We start from the raw sequence: 27,590 nt of genomic DNA on the forward strand, positions 1-27,590 counted from the left end.
AAAAAAAAAAAAGCTTCGCACTCACTGGAAGTAGCAGGGGAGCTCTGGGAACCAGCCCTGGCCACATGGCACCCCCACTGCCCCATTGTGGGGGTGCGACTGGGGTTTGCAGGGCACTGTCAGGCAAATGGGACGACTGTGGCTATCACACAGGTCCCATGCTGCACAGGGGATTTCTGTCACAAGGCCCCAGTGACTCCGACAGCAGCTGCTACTGCTGGTAAGTGTGGAGCTTTTTCTTTTTTTTTTAAGTGATGGGATGCTGAGGCTGGACAGGGCACCAATTGGGGAGGCTTGGGGGGCAGGGGGCGTCAGGGAACAGGCAGGGAATGGGGCCAGGCAGGGCAGTGATGTGGGTGGCTGGGGGTGCAGGTGAGGGATGTGGCTGGGTGGGGCAGTGATACGGGGGGCTGAGGGAGTGGGTGAGGATGACAGGGGTTTTCTCATGGTCCCTCCCCCCTCCTTCAGCACCTCCCACCCCTTATTTACTGGCAGGAACCTGGGTCCAGTTCCCTGCGGCTGTCACACTGCCTGCCCTGCACTGTGCTTCAGCACCGGGGCGAGGACCAGCCATAGAGATGTTCTGGCTGGCCAGCAAAGTGTCTCTGTGGAAGACTGAGCCTCCGGTTGCCTCAGGGCAGTCTGGGACTGTGCCATGCCTCACTTTTTTCCCTGTATTTTTTTTTTGACCCCTAGATATCCAGGGGTCTAATTTTGCCCCTGAACTGCACATTTGTACCATGGGAAAATTTTTTGATTCCTGCACATACGCACACTCCTATAGATGCACCTTTTGGGTGTAGCCCCAGGAACAGGAAACAGCCTTACTTGGGGTCCTGGGGACCTCTGGGAACTGCAGCTGCAGTGATCCTGCAGTGTGGAGCTTGGCCGGCAGCTGGCAGCAGGAGCATGGCTCCAGTTTTGGGTGTCATGCATTGCCATCATGTGCTTTTATTAGGTGCTAGGTTTTTTTAATGCCAGGATCTCCCAGGGTTCTAATATTGCATTTGCTGGTCTGTTTCCTTAGTGACTAAAGTACTGGAAAGTAGGGGTGTGCGAAATTGGCCATATTCCATTTGGATTTGGCCCGAATCAGGGACAGTGATTCAATTAATTGATTTGGATCACTGTCCTGGATTTGATTTGGCTGAATCTGAATCTGAAGATCTGATGCTGATTCGGACAATCAGTGATTCGGACATAGACACAGCTTTAAATGTTTTTTCTACATAACTTGAGGTACCAGGTGCGGCTTGTGAATGCTGCAATGCTGGGGTGGATGTAGCGTCCCACAGGAACACAGGAGGCCGCCTGTGTGCTCCGTGGCAAACCCAGAAGTGGACTGGAAGTACTTCCAGTCAACTCCTGGGTCTGCCAGGGAGTGTGCTGGGGGGACCCCCACACCCACCTGGCTCGGTGACCGGCTGTGGTGGGACCCTAGGTGCCCACCCAGACCCAGGAGGCACCAGTCGCCGAGCCTGAAGGGTGCGGGGGGGGTTGCCCCCTGCGTGCTCCCTTGTGGACCTAGAAGTGGACCAGAAGTGCTTCTGGTCGACTTCTGGGTCTGCTGCCAAGTGTGCTGAGGAGCTCCCCACACTCCTGTGGGACCCTGCATCCGGCCCAGCATCTCAGCATTCATGAGCCGCCTGGTACCTTGAGGTATATAGAAAAAACATTTAAAGCTGTGTCTATGTTTGAATTGCCAAATCTTTCCAAATCTCTCAGAATCGATTTGGAGGGTTCCAATTCGATTCAAAGAGACTAAAGGGTCTCTTGATTCAATTAAGATTTGGAGATTTGGCCACCAAATTGGGCCGAATCTCTGCAGAATCGAATCAGGGACCGAGCTTCGCACAGTCCTATTGGAAAGATCATCCTACACAGCATTTCCATCAGTGCCTGAATTTTTAATAACATAAATCTATGGATGCACATTTTCATCTCCATCTCATTCAATCTGCAATGCAATGTTCTGACAGATATATATTTGTTTATGTGATAAAGAATCTCTGAAGAACTCTTGCTTTGATAAATGAAATCATGATAAACCATGAGAAATTAGAAGCCCTTAATTAAGAAAAATTAGTGCCTGTCAAAATACTGTTTATTGTGTCTTAAAAATAAGAGCCCTATATTCGGGTAAAATCTGATTTAAAAATTCTCTGAGGGCTATAATACTTTGTATAAGTGTAGAAACCTTATTGTAAATGGATGGTGGGATCTAAAGGTGTTTTTTGTCTATTTAGAAAACTAAGCCAAGAAACAGATTTCTTTAGGCATGGGCTGTAACTTTCAGAGAAGCCCAAGGGAATTAGGGATCCACATCCCAGATCTGCATTTGAAAAACTTCTTCCCTCCCACTGACTCCAATGTTATATTGGGCCATCAAGTTTTAGAATGAACTCTCCAATGGTTTCCACTTAAAATTAATTTTGTGTTTTATAGTTAATTATACTATAATTTTGTATAGATTTCAGTGTAATGTATGTGGTTGATTACAATGTTAGAAGTATTTATTTGTATGTAATAGTTTAGTTTTCCCCAAATAAAATAAATACATTTTATGGTCAAAATAGAATCAGAGATAAAAATTATGTGGTGGTTATTATTTCTGCACCTTATTCACCTACAATCTCTGAATAACAATTCTAGGAACCAAACGATAAATTGTGAGTTAATATATTATACTAACACTGACATTTCAAGCACCGGTCTTGCAAAGCTGATAAGCACATACTTGAGCCTACAGACCTGAGTCCATTGTAAAATTTTCAGGGCAGAGACCATCTCCCTATTCTGAGTATAGCACCTAGCACAATGTGGGATCTATGACAGGGGCTCTGAGGCAGTTCAGAATTTCAAATAATCATTGAATCCGATTAGAATACTCATGTGCTTCAATTTAAGTTCATCCAGAAATCTCTGCATGATACAGGGTCTGAGACCTTTAAATAAATAGTATTTATCATTTGAATGCAATTTTAAAACTGCCTACTAGACATAAGTGTTGAACACTTTACTGTCACACTTGCACAGAATCTTTCTGAAATATAGTGATAGTAATACTACATTTTCATAAGGAACTCTTTAAGGAATTAATCAAATTATTAAAAAGTCCTTTTGTCCCCTCTAAATATAAAATGTGTTTTTGACTAACAATTCACACCAGTATTTAAGTGCTATTTATCTATCTATATTCATCTTATACAAGACTCTCTCGTCCAAAGTATATAAGGTTTAAAAAAAGACTCACAACACATCTCTTGACTGTACATTTCAATGGAATGGAGAAGGAACCAGTCTGAGCCAAAAATGTTACTTCTCCTTCAAGATCTTCATTTATCTAAAATTAAAAAAAAAGAAAAAGCCAAAGATATATTAACATATTAAACCTTACTTCTTTAGCCTACTGAAAAAATAAGTCTGCCTCTAAATTATAGTAAAGAAGCACTCAATACCTTCTTACAATTAAAAATTAAAATTTTACAATTTTACAAAAATTACAATTTCTGAGATTCTAAGTTTTTGTATGACTGCAACTTATTGTTGACTCCCTAATTTATTTTAACAAGCCAGTTTGGAGCAAGGTTTTACCTAAAAATACATACATCGGAAATACTAAGTGACTGGCACCAGTGTAAAACGTAATACTGAAAAATGCCACACCACAACATAACAATAGTTTGAGATGCAGAAGATTTTTTAATTAGAGTAATATTTCTTTTTTCTGATCTTTGTTTCCTTCTTAACAGTTAACAAAACTAGGCTATTGTTACTATTACCAAAATAAACTGGTGGATTACACAATTCACATCAACATGTAATTTATATTTGTCTTATAATCACTGTATAAAGGGCACTTACCATAGGCTTAAATGTTACCACCATTTCACACGACATTCCAGCAGACATCTGGCCAGGTGGATCAAAGCTATGAAGACAGTCAATATACGGTACTGAATTAGATTTATATTTGAAAGCTCCTGCTCCCATTCTTATAAAATTGACAAGAAAATTATATAACATTCTTTACTTGAGTGAATTTATTTCTTGGGGGAGTCGAAATGAGTGACAGGTTAGTGAAAGACCATGGAAGCAGTGAATAATTATACAAGTACAAATTCTGATTATTTATTCAGCTTTCATCAGAAAGTCTCAAAGCACTTTACAAAGGGAAGTGTTACTGTGCTCATTTTACAGAAGGTGAAACTGAGACACAAAAGGAAGAAGTGATTTGCTCAAGGTTAAAGCACCTGAACCATGTCAAGATTAGAAACCAAGTTCTCTGACTTCCATTCCTCCACTTTGACTAATATGACACAAAGTCTACTGTGAATCCTGACCTGCCATATCTCTGCTATCCAAACACCAGAATAGGAGAAAAAAGGTAAATGCAGTCATAGGTTACTACACAATATTACAGAATGTCTACTGCCTACTGTATAAAACAGCAGTGTTTCTACCTTACTCTTTGAATAGAAATTGCCAGTCACTTCACATTGGACACTGACAGCTGTGCAGGCCCCCTCTGTAACTGATGGAGCTTTACATAAAGCACCGTGAGTTAGAGCACCTACCCAGACCCAACAGATGCTTGCCTGCTGGGTCGGTGGAGGAGGGGATTGAGCCTGCCCGCAGGAGCCCAAGGAGCCTGCCTGCAGCCAAGGAGCTTCTCCTCTCCCCCAGCTCCTGCCCTCCACCCACCGATTCATGGCTGGCTGCAGGAAATGAGGGGGATGGGAGAGGGGGCTCAAGCTGCCAGCTGGGGCTTGCCTGGCCTGGGCTGGGGGAGAGCGTTGCAAGGCAAGGGAGCGCCAATCCATCCGCCTCCTTCAGCTCAATCTGGGCAAACCCCAGCCAGCAACTTGCTCTCTGTAGCAGGGCACTAAATTGCCTGCTACTTTAACAGCAGAGATAGGAACCCAGGTGCAGGTTGCTGGGACAACTGCTTAATGAGGGAAGTGGCCGCACCTGCACCTGGCCCCCTGGCCAGAAGGGGCAGGGCCTGGGTCCTATATAAATCCCAGGCTTGAGCCCGGGGGGTAGTGCCCTGCCAGCTGCCAAGGGAGAAGGAGCTCTCTCAGAGTAAGCAGAAGGGAGAGGTCTGCCTGCAGGTACAGCCCTGAGATTGAGGAAGGATGGAGTACCCTGGGGGTGGCTGGAATAACATTATGGCCAGGCGGCTAGAGTTTGTTATAGCCCAGGGGCTTGTGTTTTGTTTGCTGTTTTCACTGGTGGCTTGGGTGAGGCTATAAGGAGATGGAGGAGACCTCACGGTAGCATGGGGACCCCAGCCCCAGGAAGGGCGCAGTGTGACAGGGCTGTGGAGAGCCCGAGCACCCAGCGAGGCGCAGGGCGAGACAAGGCTATGGGGAGGCCGAGTGCCAGCAAGGTGCAGGGCAAGACAAGGCTATGGGGAGGCCGAGCGCTAGTGAAGTGCAGGGTGAGACCGAACAACGTCCATTCCATCTGCGAGGCTTGGGGCGTGGTAAAGGGGTGGCTGGAGCCATGTATAGCCCATAAGGCTGGGGTGCACCGAAGTACCCATTACAGAACGGGGCCCGTGTAAGGCAGGAAAACTGTGTCCAAGGGGATAAAAAGGCAGCCTCCCTATTATACAGTTAACATCAAAGACGTGGTGGGCAAGGATGGAGGGGGCCCTTTTGGCAAACTTGCCACGGTAACAGGGGCATTAGGGGACAGCACGGCAACCCCTAGGATGCCCTTTTGTTATACTCTCCTTCCCGTATACCCCATCAGACCCTGCGGACAGCCCCTGGCACCCCAAGTGGTGCATCTTCATCTGATCCCTCATTTGATGAGGGTTAATTTGTTGTGCAATTGGCCACTTTAAAAGTGCTCTGTAGCTGTACATGTATGTCGTGGCATGGTTCTAGAGCACATTCAGGAGGCCAGTTGTGTGACAAATGTAACTTCTGTCCGCAGACTCTACAGCCATTGTGCCACACTGTACAACTCCTATGAAACGAACAGAACGTTCATCGGGGACTTTAGTGAAACCATTTAATGTCTTTTTAACTGTGACCAAAATGGGATCTGCGAGCCTAAAAATCTGGCTGCTGCATTCTGTACAGAACTACTAAGGTGCAAATGAACATCTGGTCTGGCCACAGTAGCTTCACAGGGGAAAATGGAAACTAGTCAAAATAAGCAACTAGATATCATTATCCTAGGGAATCTGCAGACATGTTGGACTGTCTTGTATCTTTAGAACATCTCATTACCCTACACAATCACAATCATAAGAGAAAGTAACTATTGTAAAGCAGTATTTAAAAAAAAAAACAAACAAACCTCTCCAAGCATAGCTGGTAAAAATAAATAAATAAATAATAATAATAATTGCTCAGCATACTGAGTTTTAAACAGGCTAAGAACTTGGAGACTTTTTCCTGGGCAAGTCTTTACTTACAGTAGCCCTCAACAGCAAATACAAGGTTGATTACGCTAGGATTTCTGAAAATGGCAAAAGATAATGAGCTTTCCTTGAAGAATGATCAACATGGAGGTAAGAGTATCTCCAGTATTTACTGCCTAACTATTACAGTCCTTAATCATAATACATCCCAGTGGTCCCATAAACATGGACGTTATTACTCCAGTTCTATTTTGTGTGCTGGATTGGGTCTGAGATCCCTTTATATTTAACAGAAAGTGGGATCCTTTCAATTAGGTTTGAACCATTCTGAAGAATTTAATCCAAAGGTAGAATTCTATGGGATGGTTCTCTCTAAGTTTCTATTATATCCTGTCTCATTTGGGGGTGCATTTTACAGAACACTACTGATTACAGCTATGCTAATTGCTACAGGATTTTCCATGAGAGGCTTAATTTGGCTCCTGTTAGCCTCAGTGGAAAAACTCCTACTGAGCTGTTTGATGCAAACCCAAACGCAGGATGATCCTATTACCATCCTGTTTGCTGTGTTATTCAGCTCCTTGGTAGCTTGGTCTCTTTATAGGGTTGGGGACCAATAAGTGTGAACTTCATGGATCCACTGATTCTCAGATCAACCTACGAGGGGGTAGCAGTAGCTGCAAGGAACAGCTTCTGGCAACTGCCTGAAGGTAGCCATGGAGAGGCTCTACACCAGGTACTATTGGCACATGTACTTGCTTGCAGCTAGGCTTACAATCCATGTACCTGGCTCACAAGCCCTTGTTATAAAAGGGTTTGGCTTATTTAACTAAGGGTTCCCATGTGCAAGCGCAGCATGTTCATTCTGAGTGTTAGAAAGGAGTTTGTTGTTTGGTAGATGTACTGTCTGCCACCAGAATTATTTTTAACATATTAAATGTATAAACACTTGTCTTATGAAAAAAATGTTAAGAGTACAAGGAAATCCATATGGGTGACTCCTAAGGGCTGGTAGGTAAGTAAAGATAGATATAACTGATTTCTTGAACATTTCTGAATACTTGGTAAAAAGCTGAAAACTGTTGGAATAATATATTAATTTACAGCTTCCTACTTGAAATGAGGTTAAAAGTATTGGAGATCAATCCATACAAAACTAATCTGTACTGTATAAACAATTAGTATATCATCACCCATTGCGTTACTGCAAAACAATACATTCTCTAGCTAGCTACCTGGTAAATATAAAAGGACAGAGTATAATTTAGATTGAAAAAATTAATACCACAGCCATTTTTCTAGATAGTTTCACACAAAATTCATTAACTTGTTTTGTACATAATATCTGCAGCTTAATTTGTAATTGAAAAGTACTGTGACAGGCCTATTATACAGAGATAATACAGGATTTTCAGTAAGTTGTAATTTTATTTTCAATCGTATATCAGTGATGCTGACATAAATATGCAGTTAATTAAATATATTATATGAAGAAAAATATAATCAAGCTCCAAGTGCATCCAAAAGTGTGTGAGAAAATGGTTCTCAAAGACCATAAAAACTATTAATCATTTAAGTTAGACAATAGTTAAGAAATGTAATAGCTTAAATCAAGCAGTCAAAAACTTAACCATGGATGTGACATAGCACAGTACACTGCAGTAATAAACTGGCCAATAGTGTCAAATGCCCAATTTTTATTTTTTTTTATTCAGAATGTGTTCAATTAAATGGCATCTATTAAGGATCATAAAGAAACATAAAACTACACTGAAAATCATTTTTAATGCAGAAGGCAAAATGTTCTGTGATCTTCTACAGCAACTGAATTCAGACCATGTAGCTCTCCCCAAGGTTATACTTTGTCAGTAGTGTGCCTTGTTCACATTCCAATAAATTTTTAATAGGGGCTGAACACATGGAGGGTGGTTTATTATGCACTATGGGTTATCCTCCAGTTGAGCTGACTAGAAATTCAAAGTACACCCTATCGTTACAAGTAGCAGAGGGTAGTGAGCTGTAAAACAGAATCTCTGGGGTATGAAATCAGTGTACAGTAGTAATGTGACTTGTCCATACATTTGTCATTTCACTGGGGTACAACATCAATGTCAGAAGTGGTTTCCTCAGGTTAGCTTTACAAGCTGAAAACTTAAAATCTCACTTATATGTGAGTCAAGTAAATTTGCTTTAGTATCTTTCACTTGTAAATAAGGTGGTTATTTTGAATTTCTGCACAAGTTAGGGCTCCAGCTTTTCTTCCCCACTTTCAAGCCAGATCAACATAGATTTAAATAAATGTGATATTTTCCTCAATTTTTATATTAAAGTTCAAATGGATTCTTGGAAAAATTATTTATTAATATTTCAGGGGTTTCTGAACATGCCCAGATAAGTCTCTGAAAAATGCTTAAAAAGAAACAGACTCAGAATACTGCCATATAAATTCTCACATAATTTAATATGTATTAAATTTTCATAACACGCCTTTGATGGGAAGGGCATCAAATATATCTAACAAATAAATAGTCCCATTTGCAAATTATGTTTAATTATCTTTTATCACCAATATGTGTGAAATTGGGATGAAATTTTTAGTGGACACACACCTTTCCTCCTTCCATCAGTGCACTTATTTTAATGTCAACATTGAAATAGCAACTGTACCACTACTAGGGTTAACCTATTTGCCCACATGGTCAAAGGGGGTGGCTTTTTAAAAAGCAACAAGGTCTGTTGATTTATGTAAGGACTTGAATTTACACATTATGTGGATGCTTCAAAATTCCATGATTAATCTTTTGTGATTTTTAAAGAAGCCAAGGGAAATTGGGTATCTGAAAGACACTGAAATTCAGTAGAAAATGGACACCTAACTCCAACATTAACTACTTTCTCTTTAGTAGCTGTAATAAGGAAGGAGCTACAGGAATGCAAATTTTATCTTGCCAAAAAGAACTTGATGTAATTGCCTAATTGTTTTCTTAACATTAACTTCATTTTTCAAGTCACATATTATTTAACTTCAAAGCAGGTTATTTCCATGAAGACCCTAATACCTACTCGCTCATTATGCTTGATCTCTTCAAAATTTGAGGGCAACAAGAACTAGATTTTTAAGCACTGCATTAAAGGAAAGCTTGAAACATGCTATTTTCAAAGTGAATTACTGGATGTGCTTTCATGATATATTACCATCATAGACTCTGAAGACAGGTTATCCCCAGAAGCTTGAACGAAAAATTTATTGGCGCTAGCATGGACATTTTCACTCCTCTCTGTTTCTATTCTGATACTTCCTTTACACTCAAAATGCTATTTCTTTGTTAGGCAACATAATTAGAAACTCTGGAGTCAGGAGGAGTTGCAGCAGCAGCTGCATCAGGAAATAAAACGTTATTCCAGTTCTTTGTCTATGCACATAGCCATAGCCTTATTCCATGAAAAAAGGAACAAATTACAATTTTTTTTCATCTTAAAAAGTGGTTGAAGCATCATTTCCCATGGGAAGGATGGGACTATACTCTCTCACCCATATTGAGCATAAGGATTCAGGAGGATTAAAAGATCTAAGCACAGCTGGGAAAGTGGTTCTCACAAAAGTGGTTCTTTGGAGCCAGTGATTTAGCATTTCCACTGGGCTGCACAGCATGATGCCCCAGCTATGTGGTGGCTACATAGTGAAGTTTCTGAAGGCCTTTCTTTAGGAAAGATAACCATTTATAAAGTCTAGAGTTCCATGATGTGTAGGTACTGTCAATGGCAAGCACCTCTGTGAGTCTCCCAAACAGAGAAGGGGTTTACTCAAGATCTGGACAAATGAACCAGAATACTGCTGTGACTGGTTTGGGTATTCTGTGCATGTCTGGTATAGGGATTTGTTGACCAACTTCTGTAAAGGGAATAAATGCACTTGCCAATATTTCCAGTAACAAAAAAGAGCCTGGAGTGAGGCCTCTAATTCTTTTTATGTACTATGTTTTTAAAAAAATCTCAGCCAGAGTATTTCTATTGCAATGTATGTTTTGGAGTGGATAGTAATTAATGAAACCCAATTAGAGACACCTTTTTAAAGCACAAACACGGATGAGATTGAGTGGGAATTACACTCCACATTTGGGGGTCTGATAACTGATGCATACTGCACTTTCGTACTACAATGCAAATACAAATAAGAGAATAGAGCAAGAAAGGAAGAACAGCAAAGGAAGATAAGATTTGCTTTAGATGTTGTCTATTTAGAAGATCTAATAGCACCAACTGCACCAAGAATAAAACATAATGCAATAAATTTAAGAGCTGCCTGATTTGTAACATTATCAGCATCCTGATTTTAAGGGAGTAATAAATCACATTCTGAAACTGAGGCAGTTTACTTACTGAATACTGATGAAATCCTTAAGATGCTCACTGACTCCCACCAGCTTGCAGAAGTTAACACTGTAGGATGCATTTATCAAAATGATCTTCTTTTTGTAGGTTTTACCAACATCAAAGTCCTAGAAAGATCACACAGATTAGATCACACTGCCTGGAACTAGTACTATTTATGTGATGATGGTACCATTACTGACTGGGCCCCAATGATGCCAACAGTCCCTATTGGGATTACGGTCCTTGTTGCCAGATGCTATATAAAAGTACACAAGAATGTATGGCCATGACCTAAACACGCCAAGTTGAAACAAGAAGAGCAACTGGGTAACAAACTAGCAAGAGAAGGTAGGAAACTGGTGATGAGATCACATGGTAATTTGATGATTACAAGTCATTTCCTTGCTGTGAAAGTGTTAGACAATTACATTAAAGGGAGATCCACAGTCTTATATACTCCAGTACTATTCTACATTATATTCTTCATAGGTAGACATAACATAGCATAGCAAGAATGGATTCATTTGAAGTTCCTAGGAAGGCCTTGACAATTGTAACAAAGCACCAGGTGTGCTCCATTACTCCTAGGGGCATGGGCAGCAGCAAAGCAGCCTGCAGCTGGCTATTCTCCCAATCAGGCCTAATTACCTGATTGAGAACAGGGCCCAGCTGTTTACTATAAGAGCAGGGCCCTGAGCAGCAAAGCCAGCAGTCTGCTGCTAGAAGATGGGAGAACAACACCCAGCTGGAGCTGCTGCTTGCAACACCTTGGAGGTCTGGGGGGCTATGGGGATGGTAGGAGGCTCCCTATCCTGGGTATGACAAAAAACTACACCCTGGTGAGGCAAGATGGTCTGGTGGGGCTGCCCATGGCGGTGTAGTCCCTGGAAATGCCAGGCCAATCACCTCCACAGTGAAAGGTGAGTGTGGGGCACCTTATAACCCCAAGCCCCCACAACCCTGTGGATATTAGGGAGCCCTAAGAGCCAGATGCGAGGCTCTAGGAGACTGAGCCAGCTGTGAGGCTCCAGGGGAGTTGTGAGATCCTGTGTAGAGCAGGGGATTGTAGCCTGGGGGAATGGTAAAGGCTGGGAACCCTGAGTGAGGGGACCATGAGGATCCTGAGCCAGCCTTGGAGCCTGTGAGAATGGTAGGGGCTGGGAGCCCTGAGTGGTATGATCATAAGCCGGGTGTTGGGCCAAACAGATTATAGGCCAGGTGTCAGGCCAAGCAAATCAACGCTGGGTGTCAGTCCAAACAGATTATAGGCTAGGTGTCAGGCCCTGCTGAGCTGGAGGCTGGGTGAGGCCCCACTGAGCTGAAAGCCAGGTGTCAGGTCAAATGAGCTAGAGGGCGGGTGCTAGGCCAAACAAGCTTGGGCTGGGTATTAGGCCATGGATGCCATCTGTGAGGCATGGGACATAGTACAGGGGAGGTCAGCGCCATGTATATAAGCCCTTGGCATCAGGACAAGTAAATGGGCAGCCTCCCACCTTATTGACATATTTCAATCATTATCATCAAGGCATGGCAGACGAGCTAAGTAGGTGGTTTGCCCTGAAGCAAGTGGGTGGGCCTACATTTGGACCAGGACGCTCTTGTTACTCAGTTGCCCAATGTGCATGCAGACAAAATGCAAAGAAATAGATGAAAATTATTGAAGGGAAACTATAAAACAAGTGAATAGTTGATTTCCTGGTCTTTTTAAAGATAGAAAACTTCAAGATCTTACCTGCAATCGAATAGTGGATTTTCAAAAGTGATCTACACCTAATTTAGCTCCAATTAGATGGTCAGAGTGGCTGGATTTTGAAAAGGGATCAGAACTAAACAAAGGAAATACTGAAATCTCTTGAAAAATATTTTCACAAGCCTTAAGGAAGTAATAGGGACTTGAGGCCAACTGCATTTTAGTTATGACATCAAAACTTCACAAACTGTGTAGCAAATTAAAGAATACCTCTAGTTTCATCAGAAAAAATAAAAGATTTCTTCCTTTTGCCCCCATCTTCTTATGTAGTTGTCATCTTTCATTTTCTTTATATGAGAAGAGACATGAAACTATCACTGGCAGTTTGCCAAAGGACAGAGCACATGAAGGCAGAGCTTTCAGTCATGTTGACAATATACCTTAAGATTTAGAAAGACTTCTCACACCTTGGCAGAGCCAAGATGTCAATTTGATACTTTGGGAAAGCATATCTACTTGGATTAGAGCCACTTAGTTTTCTTCAGCTTCTACATCATTTTCCTTGTGCATCTTTTAACTGGGGAAATGATGCTGTCCCACATAGCAAAGGCACTTTGAAATCTATGCCACCTACACTAGAAACTGTTATTTACATTCATTCACTTTTGATGAGTATAGAAGACAGACTAACAAAAAACATATAGCTGCATCTCTCCAAGCAGCATTTGACTATGTGATCACCTTTGTCACAGTATATGAACTATTTAAACTTAGGAAAGTGTTTCCAAGCTAACGGCAGTTAAAAGCTCAGCCCTCCTCTACTAAGCTTTTCTAAAATGCTATATGTCATTGTAGAACCAAATCCTACCACTGAATTCAGTTATCACCAAGAGCAAGGTGAGCAGGATTTGACCCTAAGGTTTGATTCAAATCCCACGAAAGATGATGGAAGTTTCTAACGTAATGGATTTATTTTATTAGGATCTTGGGATGCATAAATACAGTGGAAACACATATGCTCTTATTATACCAACCTCAAAGTGAATGACACTTGGTTTGCTATAAAAAGGGCATCCCTTAAATTCATGACCGGACACTACTTGCTTGTGAATCATTCCACTTCGGAGTTTCTTCAGGTTCTGAGTGAAAATCTCTCTTTCCATTTTACTTGCGCCATGCGGTTTTAGATCAGTTTCTTCTTTTGACACCTAATAATTGAGATCAACAAAGAGTGTCATTATTAAAATAAACTACTGCATATTCTTCTATTCTAGCCATACTTCTTGAACAGGACTTGAGATGACAAATGTGTACCTTCATTTAAGCAAACAAATTCCTGTATTTTAACTAGCAGGCACTGACTGTGTAGCTATGGATTAGTATTTGTATGGTGGCTTTATATTTGATGTGAGGTTTCTAGACCAATCAACAGGAGCTGGCTAAGCTCAGCAGAAAACAGAACCTGGTCCTTTTTACACTAAGACTGAAAAAAATGTAATTAAAAAGGAAAAAAAGTATAGACACGCATTTTGAATGGCATATGAGGAAAATGCTCCTGCGTGTTCATAGGCATGCAATTTCCCGGTGTGCACATCATAACAGGAAGCAGTGTGGTTTGGGCCACTTCTCACTAATTCTGGACAAGTTATTTTTTAATATATATTTTTAAAAAGTCAAGAGGAAGAACTGAATTTAGGCATTGAAACTGATGTCTGTAAGAGATAAAATAGCAGTGGTCAGAACAGACAGGAAATACTGAATCATTGCGCTATATAAGTATTCTAGCTGTCCCATACTAAGCCCTCATACCTATTGCTGGCATTCTTCCAAAGATTCCAACCATACAATCAAAATCACTACAAGACAATTCCCTTGAGGATGAATGAATGTGCAGTTTCTTAGTCCCTCTACCCTCCTTTCTATTTCGGGCTAAGCTAAAAGACCAAACAAGTATTTTGTTACGACTATCTAAATAGACAGTATTTACTTGATTCCAAGATGAGATTCAACCCCGCTCCCCATTTAACATAGGAGGCCCTCATCTTGGACTTGAGTCCAAGGTGATGGGGGGCGGGGAGGAGGCAAGTGGCTGCTGCAGCTCTAGCTCTGGCACTGACCTAGGGTTGCGGTTGGAGGCACAGCTGCTGCCCACCCCTGCTGCTTCTGCCTCCTCCCATCTACCCCTCCCTCCCCATGCCACCCTCTGACTCTAACAGGCTCCAGCCCCACTCCAACCCAAGGCATAGAGCACATGCTTGCTCTGGCCCTAACCTGGCTCAGTAATAGCTGCTGCTGCCATCACTGCTATTGGGCTAGGGACAGAGTAAGCACATGCTTTGTGCCCTGGTTTAGAACAGGGCTGGAGCTGCAGAGTAAGTAGCAGGGAAGGAGCAGATGAAGGGAGGCAGTGGTGGGGAAGATGGTTGGAGGGGAGATGGGGGGGCTAGGGATGGCAGAGGGGAGGAAGGCAGGGAGAGTGAATGCACTGAAGGAAGGATAGGTGCCAGGAGGTGCAGGCAAGGGGTGGGCAAGTAGCAGAAGGGCAGAGAGGGCAGGCATGGGAGGTAGGCAGAGGGGTGGCCAGTGATAGGGGCAGGCTGCTTGACTCTCGCACCACCTGCCCCTCTGCCACTGCTTTCTCCACTGGCAGCCTGAATCCCTTCCTTACTTCATTGGCACCTCCTATGCACATCTCTCATACTCTCTGCAGGTGTTCAGCCACCTGGTCATGACGCACCATGCCAGCCACTGTGAGCTAGCCTCCTACACACAGATGCGGAGCCTGCAGACAAGGGAGACACAGGGCCTTTGTGCAAGGTTGCAACTTCTAGTGATAAAACGTATTAAGAAAAGCATTTTGGAACCGCTCATCATTCACTTGGGCACTCATGCTGACATACCAAGGGAGGAGAGTGAGTCCCCATCAGGGCCCTTCCCCTGCCCAGGGCTAGGAGCCACACAGCTGCTCTCCACCCAGCACAGCAGAGTCCATGGGTCCTGTCTCTGCTGTGGATGGGCAACACCTGCAGTGGGGCAAAGAAGGGTTGCCAGGGAGATAGGGCCTGGGTCCCTCTGCAGGCACTGTGGTCGGCAATTGCTCTACTCCTGAACCAGAATCCAGGGACACTGATTTCTGCACGGACTCAAATCATCCCCAGAGCAGGAATGGAGTGACTGCTCCAGGAAATGCCAGAGAGGCTCTTACAAAGCTCCCTTCCCCCTCATCCTTCCCTTACAGGAGAGACATTTCAGTGCTAGGTCTCTGTAAGAGCAGCATTTACTGGGGTGAGACCCAGCTGGGACAGCAAGGTTCTTACACCATCCCCCTCCCCTGTGCTTCCCTTTCAGGAGAGGCATTTTGGCCCTATGTCCCTGATGATGACTCAGGACTATGCTCCCAACATTCCTCTGGTGAGAGTTGGCCAGACCTGGAGGGAGGAGCTTTTCTAGTTCCCCCGGGGGAGCCTCAAGCAATAAGCCATGCTCTTGCTGCTGGACATGGTCCCTTGAGAGCATATTGACAGCTGGAGAGAGGCCATCTGCTTTGATAACACACTGGGGAACCCTGGGTTGCCATTAAATGTGAGAATCCACCTCGAGTTGTACCTGTGCCTCTGCTATGATGAGCTGACACTGCAAAAAGAGTTCATGATTGCCACCACTATTGATGCATCGCTCGGGCTGTGGTCTGCCCCAGAGAGAATTTCCCCAGACTCCAGCTGCCTAAAAAGAGTCCTACCATGTGCTGCCCTTGGCTTTCCAGAACTGCTGTTCTATTCAGCATACTCCAGGAGAGGGAGTGGGGGAGAGGTTGCTTTACTTTTAGGGGTTCGGGTAGAGGGGCTGGGATGGGACCATGATTGCAGAAGCGGGGATTGGTGGTTGCCTTGAATGGTTGGTATAGTTACTGCCTGCATTATGATAACTGAAATCAACCATTGCCCAATGGACTTTAGCCAAGGATTGGATCAGAGGGGAAGGGGAAAAGTGCTGGAGTGCCACTTGCCAGCTTTTCCAGGTGCACAACCTGGGAGTTACCCTGGCATCGAGAGTGGAGTGGGACTCCTGCTATCACATCTGTCCCTGTCTTGGACTTGGAGGGAGGACTGGGGTTTTTTACACGGGGAAATTTTTCTCCTTCCTGCTGTGCTACAGCTGTAGTGGTTCTCATACATAGTTGCAAGTTATCTCCTGTCCCTGACCTTTGGGCTTTCTCTGCCAGCTGGGTCTGTGGCAATGCCTACCAGGGTGGGGCACCATGCAACCACTGTTGTAACTGCTTTTTAAACGTTGCCTGCAGAGCTCAATAAATGCCAGCACCTTTCCATGCCTGCTTGTGTGGCAGGGGAGGCAGTTCTGTGCAACTGCCTGAGGCAGCTGTGGTGAGACTCACTTCTCCCAGGAGCTCAGCACTGCCCCGAGAGATAAGACAAGGTGTCAACTACATAGACTGACGTCCCACTGAATGGGACATAGGCTGCTAAATGCCTGAGGCCAGGGGGGAAAGGGAACTTAGCATCTCACTGTGCTCCAGGATGGGAGGGCAGGGTTTGTGGGGTAAGTGAGGGGATGGGGTCACTGTTCTGCTCAGTGCTAAAGGACAGAAACCTTTCCAGCACATAGCAGCCTAGGGCCCCACACTGAGTGGGCAGGGCAGGGTGATTTCTGGGCTTCCTGGCCACAATGGCCTGAGAAAAGGCTATGACCATAGGGATGGCCTGTAGAGGCTGTGATTTCCACCCCATCCCCTCTTCATTTCCCCCAAGGGGCTCCCCATTTCCCTCAGTCCCCATCACAGCTGCATGGAGCAGTGGCAAACTGTACTGTCCCAGGCTGTACAGCATCCTCTCTCAGGACATGAGTCATTAGGAGCCGTGTGGGGAAGGCTGGTCGTGGATCGTGTTGGTGCAGCAGCCACTGCACTGGTAGTGGGGCAGCTGATACATGTTCTGTACCTCTGGGAGGGGGGCATCAAGGTATGAGAGGAGTGGGTTTGGGACATTTGTGGCCCCTGTGTGGGGAACAGTGTCCAAGGGCCCTCAAGCTCAGCCGCAGTCTGCAGGGTCAAAGTCCAAGGTGAGGGGGTGGCTTGTGATGTGGTGGGCATGTGCCCAGACTCCAGATCTTGCGTCCCAATGTCTGTGGTATTGGAGCTCTCCTCCCCTTCTTGCATGCCATTCTCTGTTCTCTCGGCCACGGGAGAAGATCTCCTCAAAGCACTCTTCCAGCTGCAAGTGCATCTCAGCTCCCACATCCTGTGAAGATGAAGGGACCAGCAACAATGCACCAGGCTCCTTAGCAGCCAGCTCCAGCAGCTGTGCTTTTGCCTTGTGGCCCCTGGCATTGGTGATGCATAGAGGGTGCACGTGCACCCCCTGAGATTGGCAGTGCACCCCCTATAAAAAGCGCTGCCTCTGCTGCCAGCGGCGCCTGCGGGTTGTCGCCACTCGCCACCCCCACCCCTGACATTGCTGGCAGCACCTGCGGGTGGTCTCTGATCGCTGCTGGCCACTGCCGATGCTGCTGGCAGCATCTGTGGGTGATTGCCAACTGCTAGTCGGCGCTCGCCACCCCACCGCCACCACTGTGGTCACCTGCGGGAGCTCCCCGCTCAGCCCACCCCTGCTGCTGACACCACAGCGGCTGCCTGCAGGAGCTCCCCGCTCGCTGCCTCCATGCCCCTGCTGTCAACACCACCGCCACCACCGGCGGGTGATCACTGTGCCCCCCCCAGGCTCCAGGAGCATGCAGTGTTCATGGCCCCTGGGGACCTGCTGCTGGGCATTCAATTATCCTGCCATCCTGGGGCCTCCTTGCACCTCTTCCTCCAGTACAGTTGCTACTGGCAACTCCATTGACTCCCCTGTGGTGGCATAGGTGTGTGGGGTGTCTAAGGCCCTGTTCTTGGCAAGGAAAAGGGACAGCTCCTTGTAGAAGGGCATGGTCTGACTCTGGGCCCCAGACCTCTCATTGGTGTCATGCATGTGGTGAAACTGACTCTTCAGCACCTTGGTTTTGTCATGGCACTGCGATCAGTTCCTGTTGTGGTTCTGTGCCTACATCTGCTGGGCAATGTACTCAAAGACATCTTTGTTGTGGTGTCCATTCAGGAGTTGGCACTAGATCTCTTCCTTATCCCTCATCTCTCTGTCTTTCTAGTGGTTTGCCCCAGTGGGTTCCCCAGTGCTGGGGCTAGTGCAGGCACAAAGATCCTCTCCCCATGCTAGTGTCACTGCAGCTCACAGCTGGCCAGAGGAAGGATGCAGGGCTGGGGACAAAGGCTTCGCTGACTCTTGTCAGTGACAGCCCTGTGGTGAAGCTGCCCCAGTGCTCAGAAAGAACAGATGGACTCTGACTGAGGACAGAATACCACCTTGCAAGACAGGATGAGCTGGGTGCTGTAAAGCCCCATGGGATGCTGGCAGAATGCAGCCTATCTTGACTCACAGTGGGGTCTGGTACAGAAGTTTGATAAAACATTCTAACCTAAAGCACTCTAGTCTGATACCACATCCATGCAGGGATTTTTAAAGCACTCTGTGTGCCGTGAATGTCTGCTTGGTTATGGCTATAAAGCACTTTCTGTGCACTTACTGCATAAGTATAACGTCTGTACCTAACCCAAGAGTCATAGAATCATAGGGCTGGAAGGGACCCCGAGGGATCATTGGGTCCAGCCCCCTGCATGAGCAAGACAGACATCTGGGGTCAGACAACCCCAGCCAGGTGACCATCCAGTCTTCTCTTGAAGACATCTAGGGTAGATGATTGCACCACCTCTGGAGGGAGCTTGTTCCATAGACTGGACACCCTAGTTGTAAAGAAGTTTTTCCTAATGTTCAGCCTGAAACTATCTTCCAGAAGTTTGTGGCTGTTGTTTTTAGTTTTCCCCCAGGATGCCCTGATGAACAGTTGTTCACCGAGCCCTTGATGTACGCCTCTGATATAGCGGTAAGCCACAGTCAGGTCCACTCTCAGCCTTCTTTTCTTTAGGCTGAAGAGTCTGAGATCCCTCAGCCTCTCCTTGTATGGCTTGCCCATGCAAGTTCCTGATCATGCAGGTGGCCCTTCTCTGGACCCTCTTGTGCTTTAGCACATCCTTGTTGAAGTGCGGTGCCCAGAACTGGACGCAGTACTCCAGCTGCAGCTGCAACCAGTTTTGCACCCACTTGACGGTCCTGCAGTTGAGCCTGATATCTTCCAGTTTTCTGATCAGTACCTCATGGGATACCAGGTCAAAGGCTTTCTGAAAGTCGAGGTATATGATGTCAACCGCTTTTCTCTTGTCCAGGTGACAAGTTTCGCACCCACTTGACGGTACCTAGCCCAAGAGTCAGACAACTCTATAGCAATTTTGGTTCTGTAGCTATTTTCTTCAATGTAAGAATACTTTGGTACTTATAGGGTGTGTCTACATGTGCCCCTGACTGTACAGTTGGTACTGCACAGTCATTTAGTACTTGCCAAAACAAGTACTAAATGACTGCATAGTACCCACTGGTACTGCACAGTCCCAGCAGTGCACGGGTCGTTTTTGACCCTATTGCACAGTAGCAACGAGCTACTCCTCAGTAACTCATTGCTGCTTGGTCATAGCAGTGGCATTGGCACAGCGACGAGCTACGTCACCATAGAGTCTTGTGTAGATGAGCCCATAGTGTGTCTTTTTCTTTGACGCTCAAGTTTGTTCTCAAGGTCCTATGCAACTCAAAAGAGAGATCTCATGAAAGGTGTACGCTCTGGGAGAATGTGTGAGTTCTTGCCTGATAATGAAAACAAAGATTTCCATTTTGCATATGTATATTTATTTGTATTCAGAATCCTAAATGTTGTTACTTTGATGCACTGAAAATTATTTTAGCATTGGGCAAAAAATCACATTTTTTATGATTAACTCAACAAATGCCATGTTCCATTTGGAAAGTTAAATATAAAGTAATGTATGTCTTTACTACTCTCTAAACTAAAACTAAGCCAGATCACTTCCTCTATTTAAGAGAATACATATTATAAGAACATAGCATAAAACTTTAACTGCTTTGATTGATAATATTCTTAAAGATTAGTGGTTCTATTAATAATTGTTAAGTCACCCTTTTCCTCTCTTAAGCCTCTGATACTTTAAGCACTCTCTACAATAGTGCTGAATCCACATTTTCTACTGAAAAACAGATACAAACAATATTAGTTTTAGATGATGCTACTAAAAAAGTCACTGAAAATGCCCTTATTTGAGAGATTTAAAATCAATGTTTTGGAGGAACACACAAAGCATTTATTTAGTGTGCAATGGGATGCCAATTAGATTGTGTGAGCGTACTTTTCCTGAAGAATGGTACAGGAGTAAATAATTATATTTCAAGAACGGAATTTTGAAAGGAAGCAAAGTGAGTTAGATAGCCAAATCTCAAGGAGTTTCATCTACTCCTGTAACATCCTTTGAAAATCCTGGTGCCACACATTAATTTGATAATTTTTAACAAACAAGTACCAAAAAAAAAGGAAATAAGACCAATCAGTATTGTACCCCTCCCATCCTGTCATCACAAACTGATACACCTGTCTCTCAACATTTTTTTTTAAAAACACAGACTCATAGAAAAGTAGGGTTGGAAGAGATCTCAGGAGGTCGTTTGGTACAATTCCCTGTTCAAGTAAAAATCACCCCCCGTTTAAGCCACCTTAGACAAGTGTTTAACCTGCTCTTGAAAACATCCAGTGATGGAGATTCTGCAACCTTTCTAGGTAATCTGTTCCAGTATTTAACCACCCTCAGAGTTAGAAAGTTCTTCCTAATATCCAGCCTGCATTTCCCTTGTTGAAAATTAAGACCTTAACTTCTTGTTCTGTCCCCTGTGGCCACAGAGAATATTCTATTATCTTCTTTATAACCACCCTTTCTTCCAGCTTTTCCTCATAAATCATGTTTTCCAGACTTCTAATAATTTTTGCTGCTCTCTGCTAGTCTCCAATTTGTCCACATCCACTTGAAGTGTAGTGTCCCAAACTGGACACAGTCCTTCAAGTAGGGCCTCATCAGTGCCAAGTACAGTGAAAGAATCACTTTGAAAGATATTAAACAATACCAAATCTAGGACAGACCCAAGGAAATCCCACCTAATGCCTTTTCCCAATTAGGCATCAGGATTTTGAAGACATCTCCTTAAGCACAATGAATCCAATGAGTTATGTACCCACCTTACATTATTTTAATCTCAACTGTATTTCCTTAGCTTACTAATGAAAATGTCATGGGAGAAAGTGTCAAAGGCCTTACTAAAATTCAAGGTATATCATATCCACTGTTCTCCCCACATCCACAGAGCCCACTGCCATGTCACAGAAAGAAATCAGGGGAAGGGAAAAACATGGGTGACACGCTGGCCCCTCAGTATCCAATGGGAATTTCTGACATGTCAGTGGAGTCATAATTTCACCCAATTATCAACAAATCCTGATGCAATTTTCCATTTACAAACAAAAAGGAGAAAACCACATTGGAGAGATGTCAGACACTGCTTAATTCACTACTGAAAGGCACTCTGACACGATGATGAGAAAAACATAAGAAACTGAATATAATAGAACAAAAAATGCTCTTTAGAAAAACTGTTCAAGTGCAGTACCCTTTAAAAAAAATGAAACTTTCAAATGGAAAAACACTGAGTCATACATTCACATGACAAAGGGCCAAGTGAAAGGAAATTTAGAACAGAAACATGAAGTAATAACAGAAAATGAAAGTTTTACCTTGTTTAAGGCATATTCTTGACTCCAAAGTCCTGTAAACTCTGGCTCAGCTAGAGTCTCGTCCTGCTCTTCCTCACTTTCTTCCTCATCATTTCCATAAATCATACTGTGTGATACTTTTCCTGAAAAATCCTTCTCAGAACTGGATTTTTCATCAACTGAGGCACAAGCAGATGGAGAGCGCCAAGACTTCTACGAGACAGAAGCCAAATTAGGATATACTTTGAAATTACTATTCAAGTGTCACTACTCCAATAGTAACACTTTAGAAATAGACAATTTAATATATTTTATTAGGTTTTGAGGTTTGAATGAACAGGACTGTGTTATGTTAATAAATCTTAATGACAGTAAGCATAGCCAAAACCTTATGTTTCAACAAGTTGCAACACATCACTGCCAGGAATTAGAAGTCTAGAAATCAATGTTCAATCAAACAGAAGGATATTTATGAAAGTATTCTGCCATGTAGCTGCTTTAAAAACTGACCACTGTATAGCCCAATTTCTTGTGTAAACTTCTAACATCAGATTTATAATACCCATATTCACTAGCAGAGAAGTTTTTGTGTTTTAAAAAGGTATCAGAAACATGCATCAGCCCATAAATCACATGGACAGATCCAAAACTGTGAACAAAAAACTTCCCCTTACTCTTTGGCTCAGTTTGTCTTGAATATTCAGAATAAAATACTTCCAGGGACTGGATAGAAGGATCATACATTTGATGAGAATTATCCCCTTTTTGCCAGATTTAAAAGCTTCATGGAAGGCTTCTAAACAGAACTGTGTTCAGCTCTTCTTAAACAGACAAAACACTCTGAAACCTGGTGCTTGCCAGGGTAGAAGGTAAATAAATCAGAAAATAAGGGCACCCTGGATTATCTTAGTTTTAGTTCTTGGAGGCACTAGTGTGAAAATTCAGTCATTTTTACAACTATATTCTATTACTCAGTTCAAAACAAGAAAAAATCCCTGCTCAAGAGAGCTGAGACTGGATTTGCAGGTTGATAGAACTGCTGGTGAAGTGCAGACGCTCTATTGTACAGAATTTAGCTCTTACTTTGTTCACAGGTACCAAACACACACCATTCATTTTTAGAGGGCAAAAGAAACATCTTTTCACCTAGTACTCTAACAGCAGACAAACAAGTTCTCTACACCTTGTGAGGCATTATAGCTCTGCTTACCTGCAATACTGCTGCAGCTGGATCTTCACAGGTCTTTTCAATATAATTCCATGTTTTAATTTTCCACGGCGCAGAATCCTGAAGTTTACTGCAACTCCTCACTGCCTCTGTACGAGATCGATATTTTTCTTGCTTCTGCATATAAGCTTCCTCTTGCAAAATCCGAGCTACAATCTCAATTTTTTTAGATTTCTGCTGATCTTTGAATTCTCTGTATTTAAAGATTAATAAAAATGTTAGTGCTCGATAATGGCTTTTCTAATTCTATGTACAAACAGTCTGGCTTTTTTTGAGCCCTTAAACTAACAAGCAGGATTCCACATTTTGCTGCAGCGATCATTTGTCTGTGCCAAAATGACATGGGATTTTAAGTATTTTCATGAAGTAAATATTGAAATCAGAACATTATGAAAAAACTGGCACAGGATTCAGGACCACTCCTTTAAATGAAAACTAAAACAAGTTTTTAGCCTACAATTTTGTTGACTCAATTTGCTTTTATCCTTTAAAGTGATATTCTCAAACTGAGATTTAGTGGTAAGGAAAAAAAGAGTAAAGAAAAAGGACTGTCCAATGGTTTGTGTATTAGTCTGAGGATGTGTAGTAATGCAGAACCTGGATAGTTTGTATCCAGATGGTTCACAACCTGCCTAATTTGCAACATGTTGGCAAATAAAGGATGAGCCATGCATCTGTTTGCTGCAGCTTTTACTTCAAAAGATGTTGTTTCTCTGATCAGCTGGTGCTCCTTAGCAGTCCAGTGCAGCTAACTGGAGAAGTGATGCCCTTTAAAATAAAAGCCACAACAATCTGCAGGGACATCTCAGCTGTCTTGCTGTTAATGACCTACATGTTTGCAAACCCTCAGCAGCATGAGGGCTACAAAGCTTAATCCCACCAACTACCTAGATTTTACTGGACTGTTCTGTCATACTGTTCAAGTCTCTGCCACACCACAGAATTCCTGGTAACCTTGGGCAAGCCATTTAGTAATTCTGTGCCTCAGTTCTGATCCTAGCAATTCTGGTACTAATCACGGTAGTTTTCTGTGGCATAAGGTAAGAGGATAACTGTATTATGGAAAGTGAGATGTTCAAATACCATGGTAACTGGGATTGTATAAACAGGTAAGTAATTCCAGGTCCTGTGCTGTCTCCTGAATTTCATTGCCTATACCTACAGTTGTAAAATCAGCTTTTTATTCCCCTGTTCTCTCTTGCTGTGTCTAAGGCCCCCTCTTTATGTTACATGTATGTCATGATTAATATATTCATCACAGCATAAATAGGAAGGGTGCTACTTATGCACCCAATTTAAAAAGCCGTAAAATGGGGAATAAGCTATATATATATAAAATGTAAAACACTTTTTGGCCTTGCTTGTATGGCACCTTAAATATAAGGTGCAACTGGGGACCAACAATTATCTGATCATTCATCCTGGGGCCCAGACAGCACTAATGTCTAGAAGGGCCCTGGGACCAACAATCAGCTGACTTTTTTCCCCAGCAGGAGGACTTTAAACCATGTGCTAGGCAGCTCTACAAAGCCTCTGCTCCACCACCCTGGACAGCCAGACCAGTGCTGCCCAGCACAGGGTTTTTGACAATCAAATGATTGTTACATCCTTGCTGCCTTGGTCCAGACAGCCTTGGGTCTTGAACCTGGGGTTGTCTGGGCCAGGTCCAACAATCAACTGGTTTTCTGCCCTCCAGCTCTGGGTGAATGAGACCTGGGAGTGTCCAGGTTGGGGCCAACAATCAGGTGATTGTCAGCTCCAGTCCCCAGACATCCCTGGGTCTCTAATGGGATTCATAACTGTCTGGTAGGCCTAACAATCAGCTGATTGCTCAGGCACCTGGATTTCAACTTGCTAGTGCAGCATAAGCCCAGGCTTCCCTGCACTAACAAGTAGTAATGGAACTATTGGGATCTAATCCCCAATCCCAATATCATGGCTACTGCCATACATGTGGCAAGGCAGGAGGCACAATTGTTGGGCTTGGAGATCAGATTCCATCGTGCCATTAAATGAACATGTGCCAGGGGTGTAGGACCCACCCAACCACACACACACACACACTGGAGACTGACTATAGAGATGAATCTGTAAAACTGTTGTGCAATCAATATATAATGAAAACAAACTAGAAAAGCAGGAACCTTTTTTTCTCTTAATCCCTTTTGGTTATTGTAATCTAAAGTCATAGCCCATAACAACAGAAAACACCTGTCTGAAACTGGTCTGATTCTTACATTGATAGTATCTCCATAAAGAACAAATTTCACTCAGCATTCTAGCGTAACTAACCCATTTGGACAAGAGGAGCATGCATGCCTAAGGGAAACAGAGTTTTGAAGATGGGAGAAGAGCAAAATCCACAGGAAAACTTTTTTTATTTCTTACATCTTCACTCCTTCAAGTTCTGTAGACCTTTCTGAAACGGACCTTGACTGTGAAGATTTTTTTTTTTTTTTTTACTTCTAGAATTGTACTTCAATTAACTTGTTTAAATATCTACTGGGCACATCTACACAAGATGCTTTACCACACAGCTGACTAACTGACTGCATGGTAAAGCATCACCGTGTACATGTGCAGATCCTTACCGTGCAGTAAATTAGTCTACTGTGTGGTTAATTTGGTACCTACAAATACAGGTAGCAAATTAACTGTGGAGTCCAGAATTGGACTTCACACTTTAGAAAGGATGTGAAGAAGCTTGAGAGAGTCCAGAGGAACATGTGTAGATGCCACCCGAGATCAAATTTGCTACTGGTCAGCCCCACCACCAGGGGGCCTAACTGCAGAGCCATGGGGCTTAGAGCTTCTCCAGCCCTGGGGCTGGGGCAGCTCTTTGTTTGCCCTGGCCCTTAAAATGCTGTGATGACTCCAGGGCCCTGGGTCATCTGTAGCCAGTCTCTGGCCACTGGGTCCTGCACCACTGGCCCCTGGCCAGCCTCCATCACCTGCCTGGACCCTGGGGTTGTCCTCCAGCACAGCTGGGGGCTATCCCCCAGCACCACCTGCCTGCCTGTCCTATGCCATGCCCCTGTGCTGGGCACTGTAGGCACCTGCCCAGGGCTGGCAGCACCTGAACTGTTGTGCACAGCCCCTGAGGGCCATCCAGGAAGCCATGCTGGTGTCATCCCCAATGGCACACACCACCTCCTGGGGGCAAAACTAGTCCCAGGAGGAGACAGCAGACCTCATGGTGCTATGGGACAAGGCCAAGGTCCTGAGCCAGTTTGCTTGGAGCAAGTGCTCCAATGCCCATGGCTATGAGGGCCTGTCAGGCCACACAAAGGTCAAGGCCCTGTGGGCACAGTGGGTCAGCATCAATGACCACAACCACCGGTCAGGGGTTGCGCACACATCCATGCCCTTTATGCAGCAGCTGGATCAGATTCTTATGCTCGGGACCCTGGCTGGAGCCATGCCGTGTATTCCAGCATGGGTGGCCTGCCTAAGCCTCTGCCACTGCCTGGCAGCTAAGGGCTCCTCAGGGCACCAGGAGCCTGTCCTGCCACAGTCCCAACACCTGGAATCATCTAGCAGCTCTAGCAGCCCAGGCCAGGGCCCAGGGACGAGGGGTGGGGACTGCTGTGGGGCAGGAAGGGGGAAGGAGTCTGTTGTCGGGGAGGTGGGGAGGGGACTATTGTGGAGTGGTTGGGGGGAAGGACTCTCTTGTTGGGGAGGGAGGGGGCACAGGGTCTGCATTTGTGGAGAGGAATAAAGTGCTTTTCTTAAAATTGTCTGCAGTGAGCATGGTGCTGGGGATGTGTGGTGGGGCTGGGGTCTCGGGCTGGCTGCTGCAGCAGGGTGGAACAGGGCCAGAGAAGGCCAGGAGCAAGCTACTGCCATAAGCAGCAAACCTGCTCCCAAATGGCTGCACATGTACATGCCTGCCCATGGCAGGTTTACTCCACAGTAAATTACTGTGGAGTAAACCCATATAATACTAATTGCACATGTAGACAAACCCACTGATTCTAAATAAAGTCAGGAAAATATAATTCTTGATTTGCATCTTGAAGTGCTTATTAGTAAAAGTAAAGTTAGCTTCACAACCCCCCAAGGCATTTAAATGCTATTCTTTCTAAAATATATTTAAGGAATATGAAACAGACGGGATAAGCGACAAAGTTGTGTAGCCAGAAACTGCACCAGATTTTTTAGTCCTGGTGCTATGATTCAACCACAAGACC

At 44.2% G+C, this 27,590-nt stretch overlaps 1 protein-coding gene across 7 annotated transcripts in view; it reads right to left on the reverse strand.

The window, feature by feature from the left end:
* The window catches only part of CFAP74 (cilia and flagella associated protein 74), a 119,001-nt gene that overhangs the window by 56,731 nt on the left and 34,680 nt on the right, over window positions 1-27,590 (reverse strand). For all 7 annotated transcript variants that reach the window (XM_025211676.1, XM_025211682.1, XM_006016243.1 and 4 more), the window contains 6 exons: window positions 23,383-23,593; window positions 22,194-22,385; window positions 13,478-13,651; window positions 10,760-10,878; window positions 3,865-3,931; window positions 3,254-3,343 (listed from right to left, as the gene is read on the reverse strand). In XM_025211676.1, coding sequence (XP_025067461.1) covers window positions 3,254-3,343; window positions 3,865-3,931; window positions 10,760-10,878; window positions 13,478-13,651; window positions 22,194-22,385; window positions 23,383-23,593 — 853 coding nt within the window. The remainder of the gene's footprint in view (window positions 1-3,253; window positions 3,344-3,864; window positions 3,932-10,759; window positions 10,879-13,477; window positions 13,652-22,193; window positions 22,386-23,382; window positions 23,594-27,590) is intronic.

This window comes from Alligator sinensis, unplaced genomic scaffold (assembly GCF_000455745.1).
Source record: "Alligator sinensis unplaced genomic scaffold, ASM45574v1 scaffold366_1, whole genome shotgun sequence".
NCBI lineage: Eukaryota > Metazoa > Chordata > Crocodylia > Alligatoridae > Alligator > Alligator sinensis.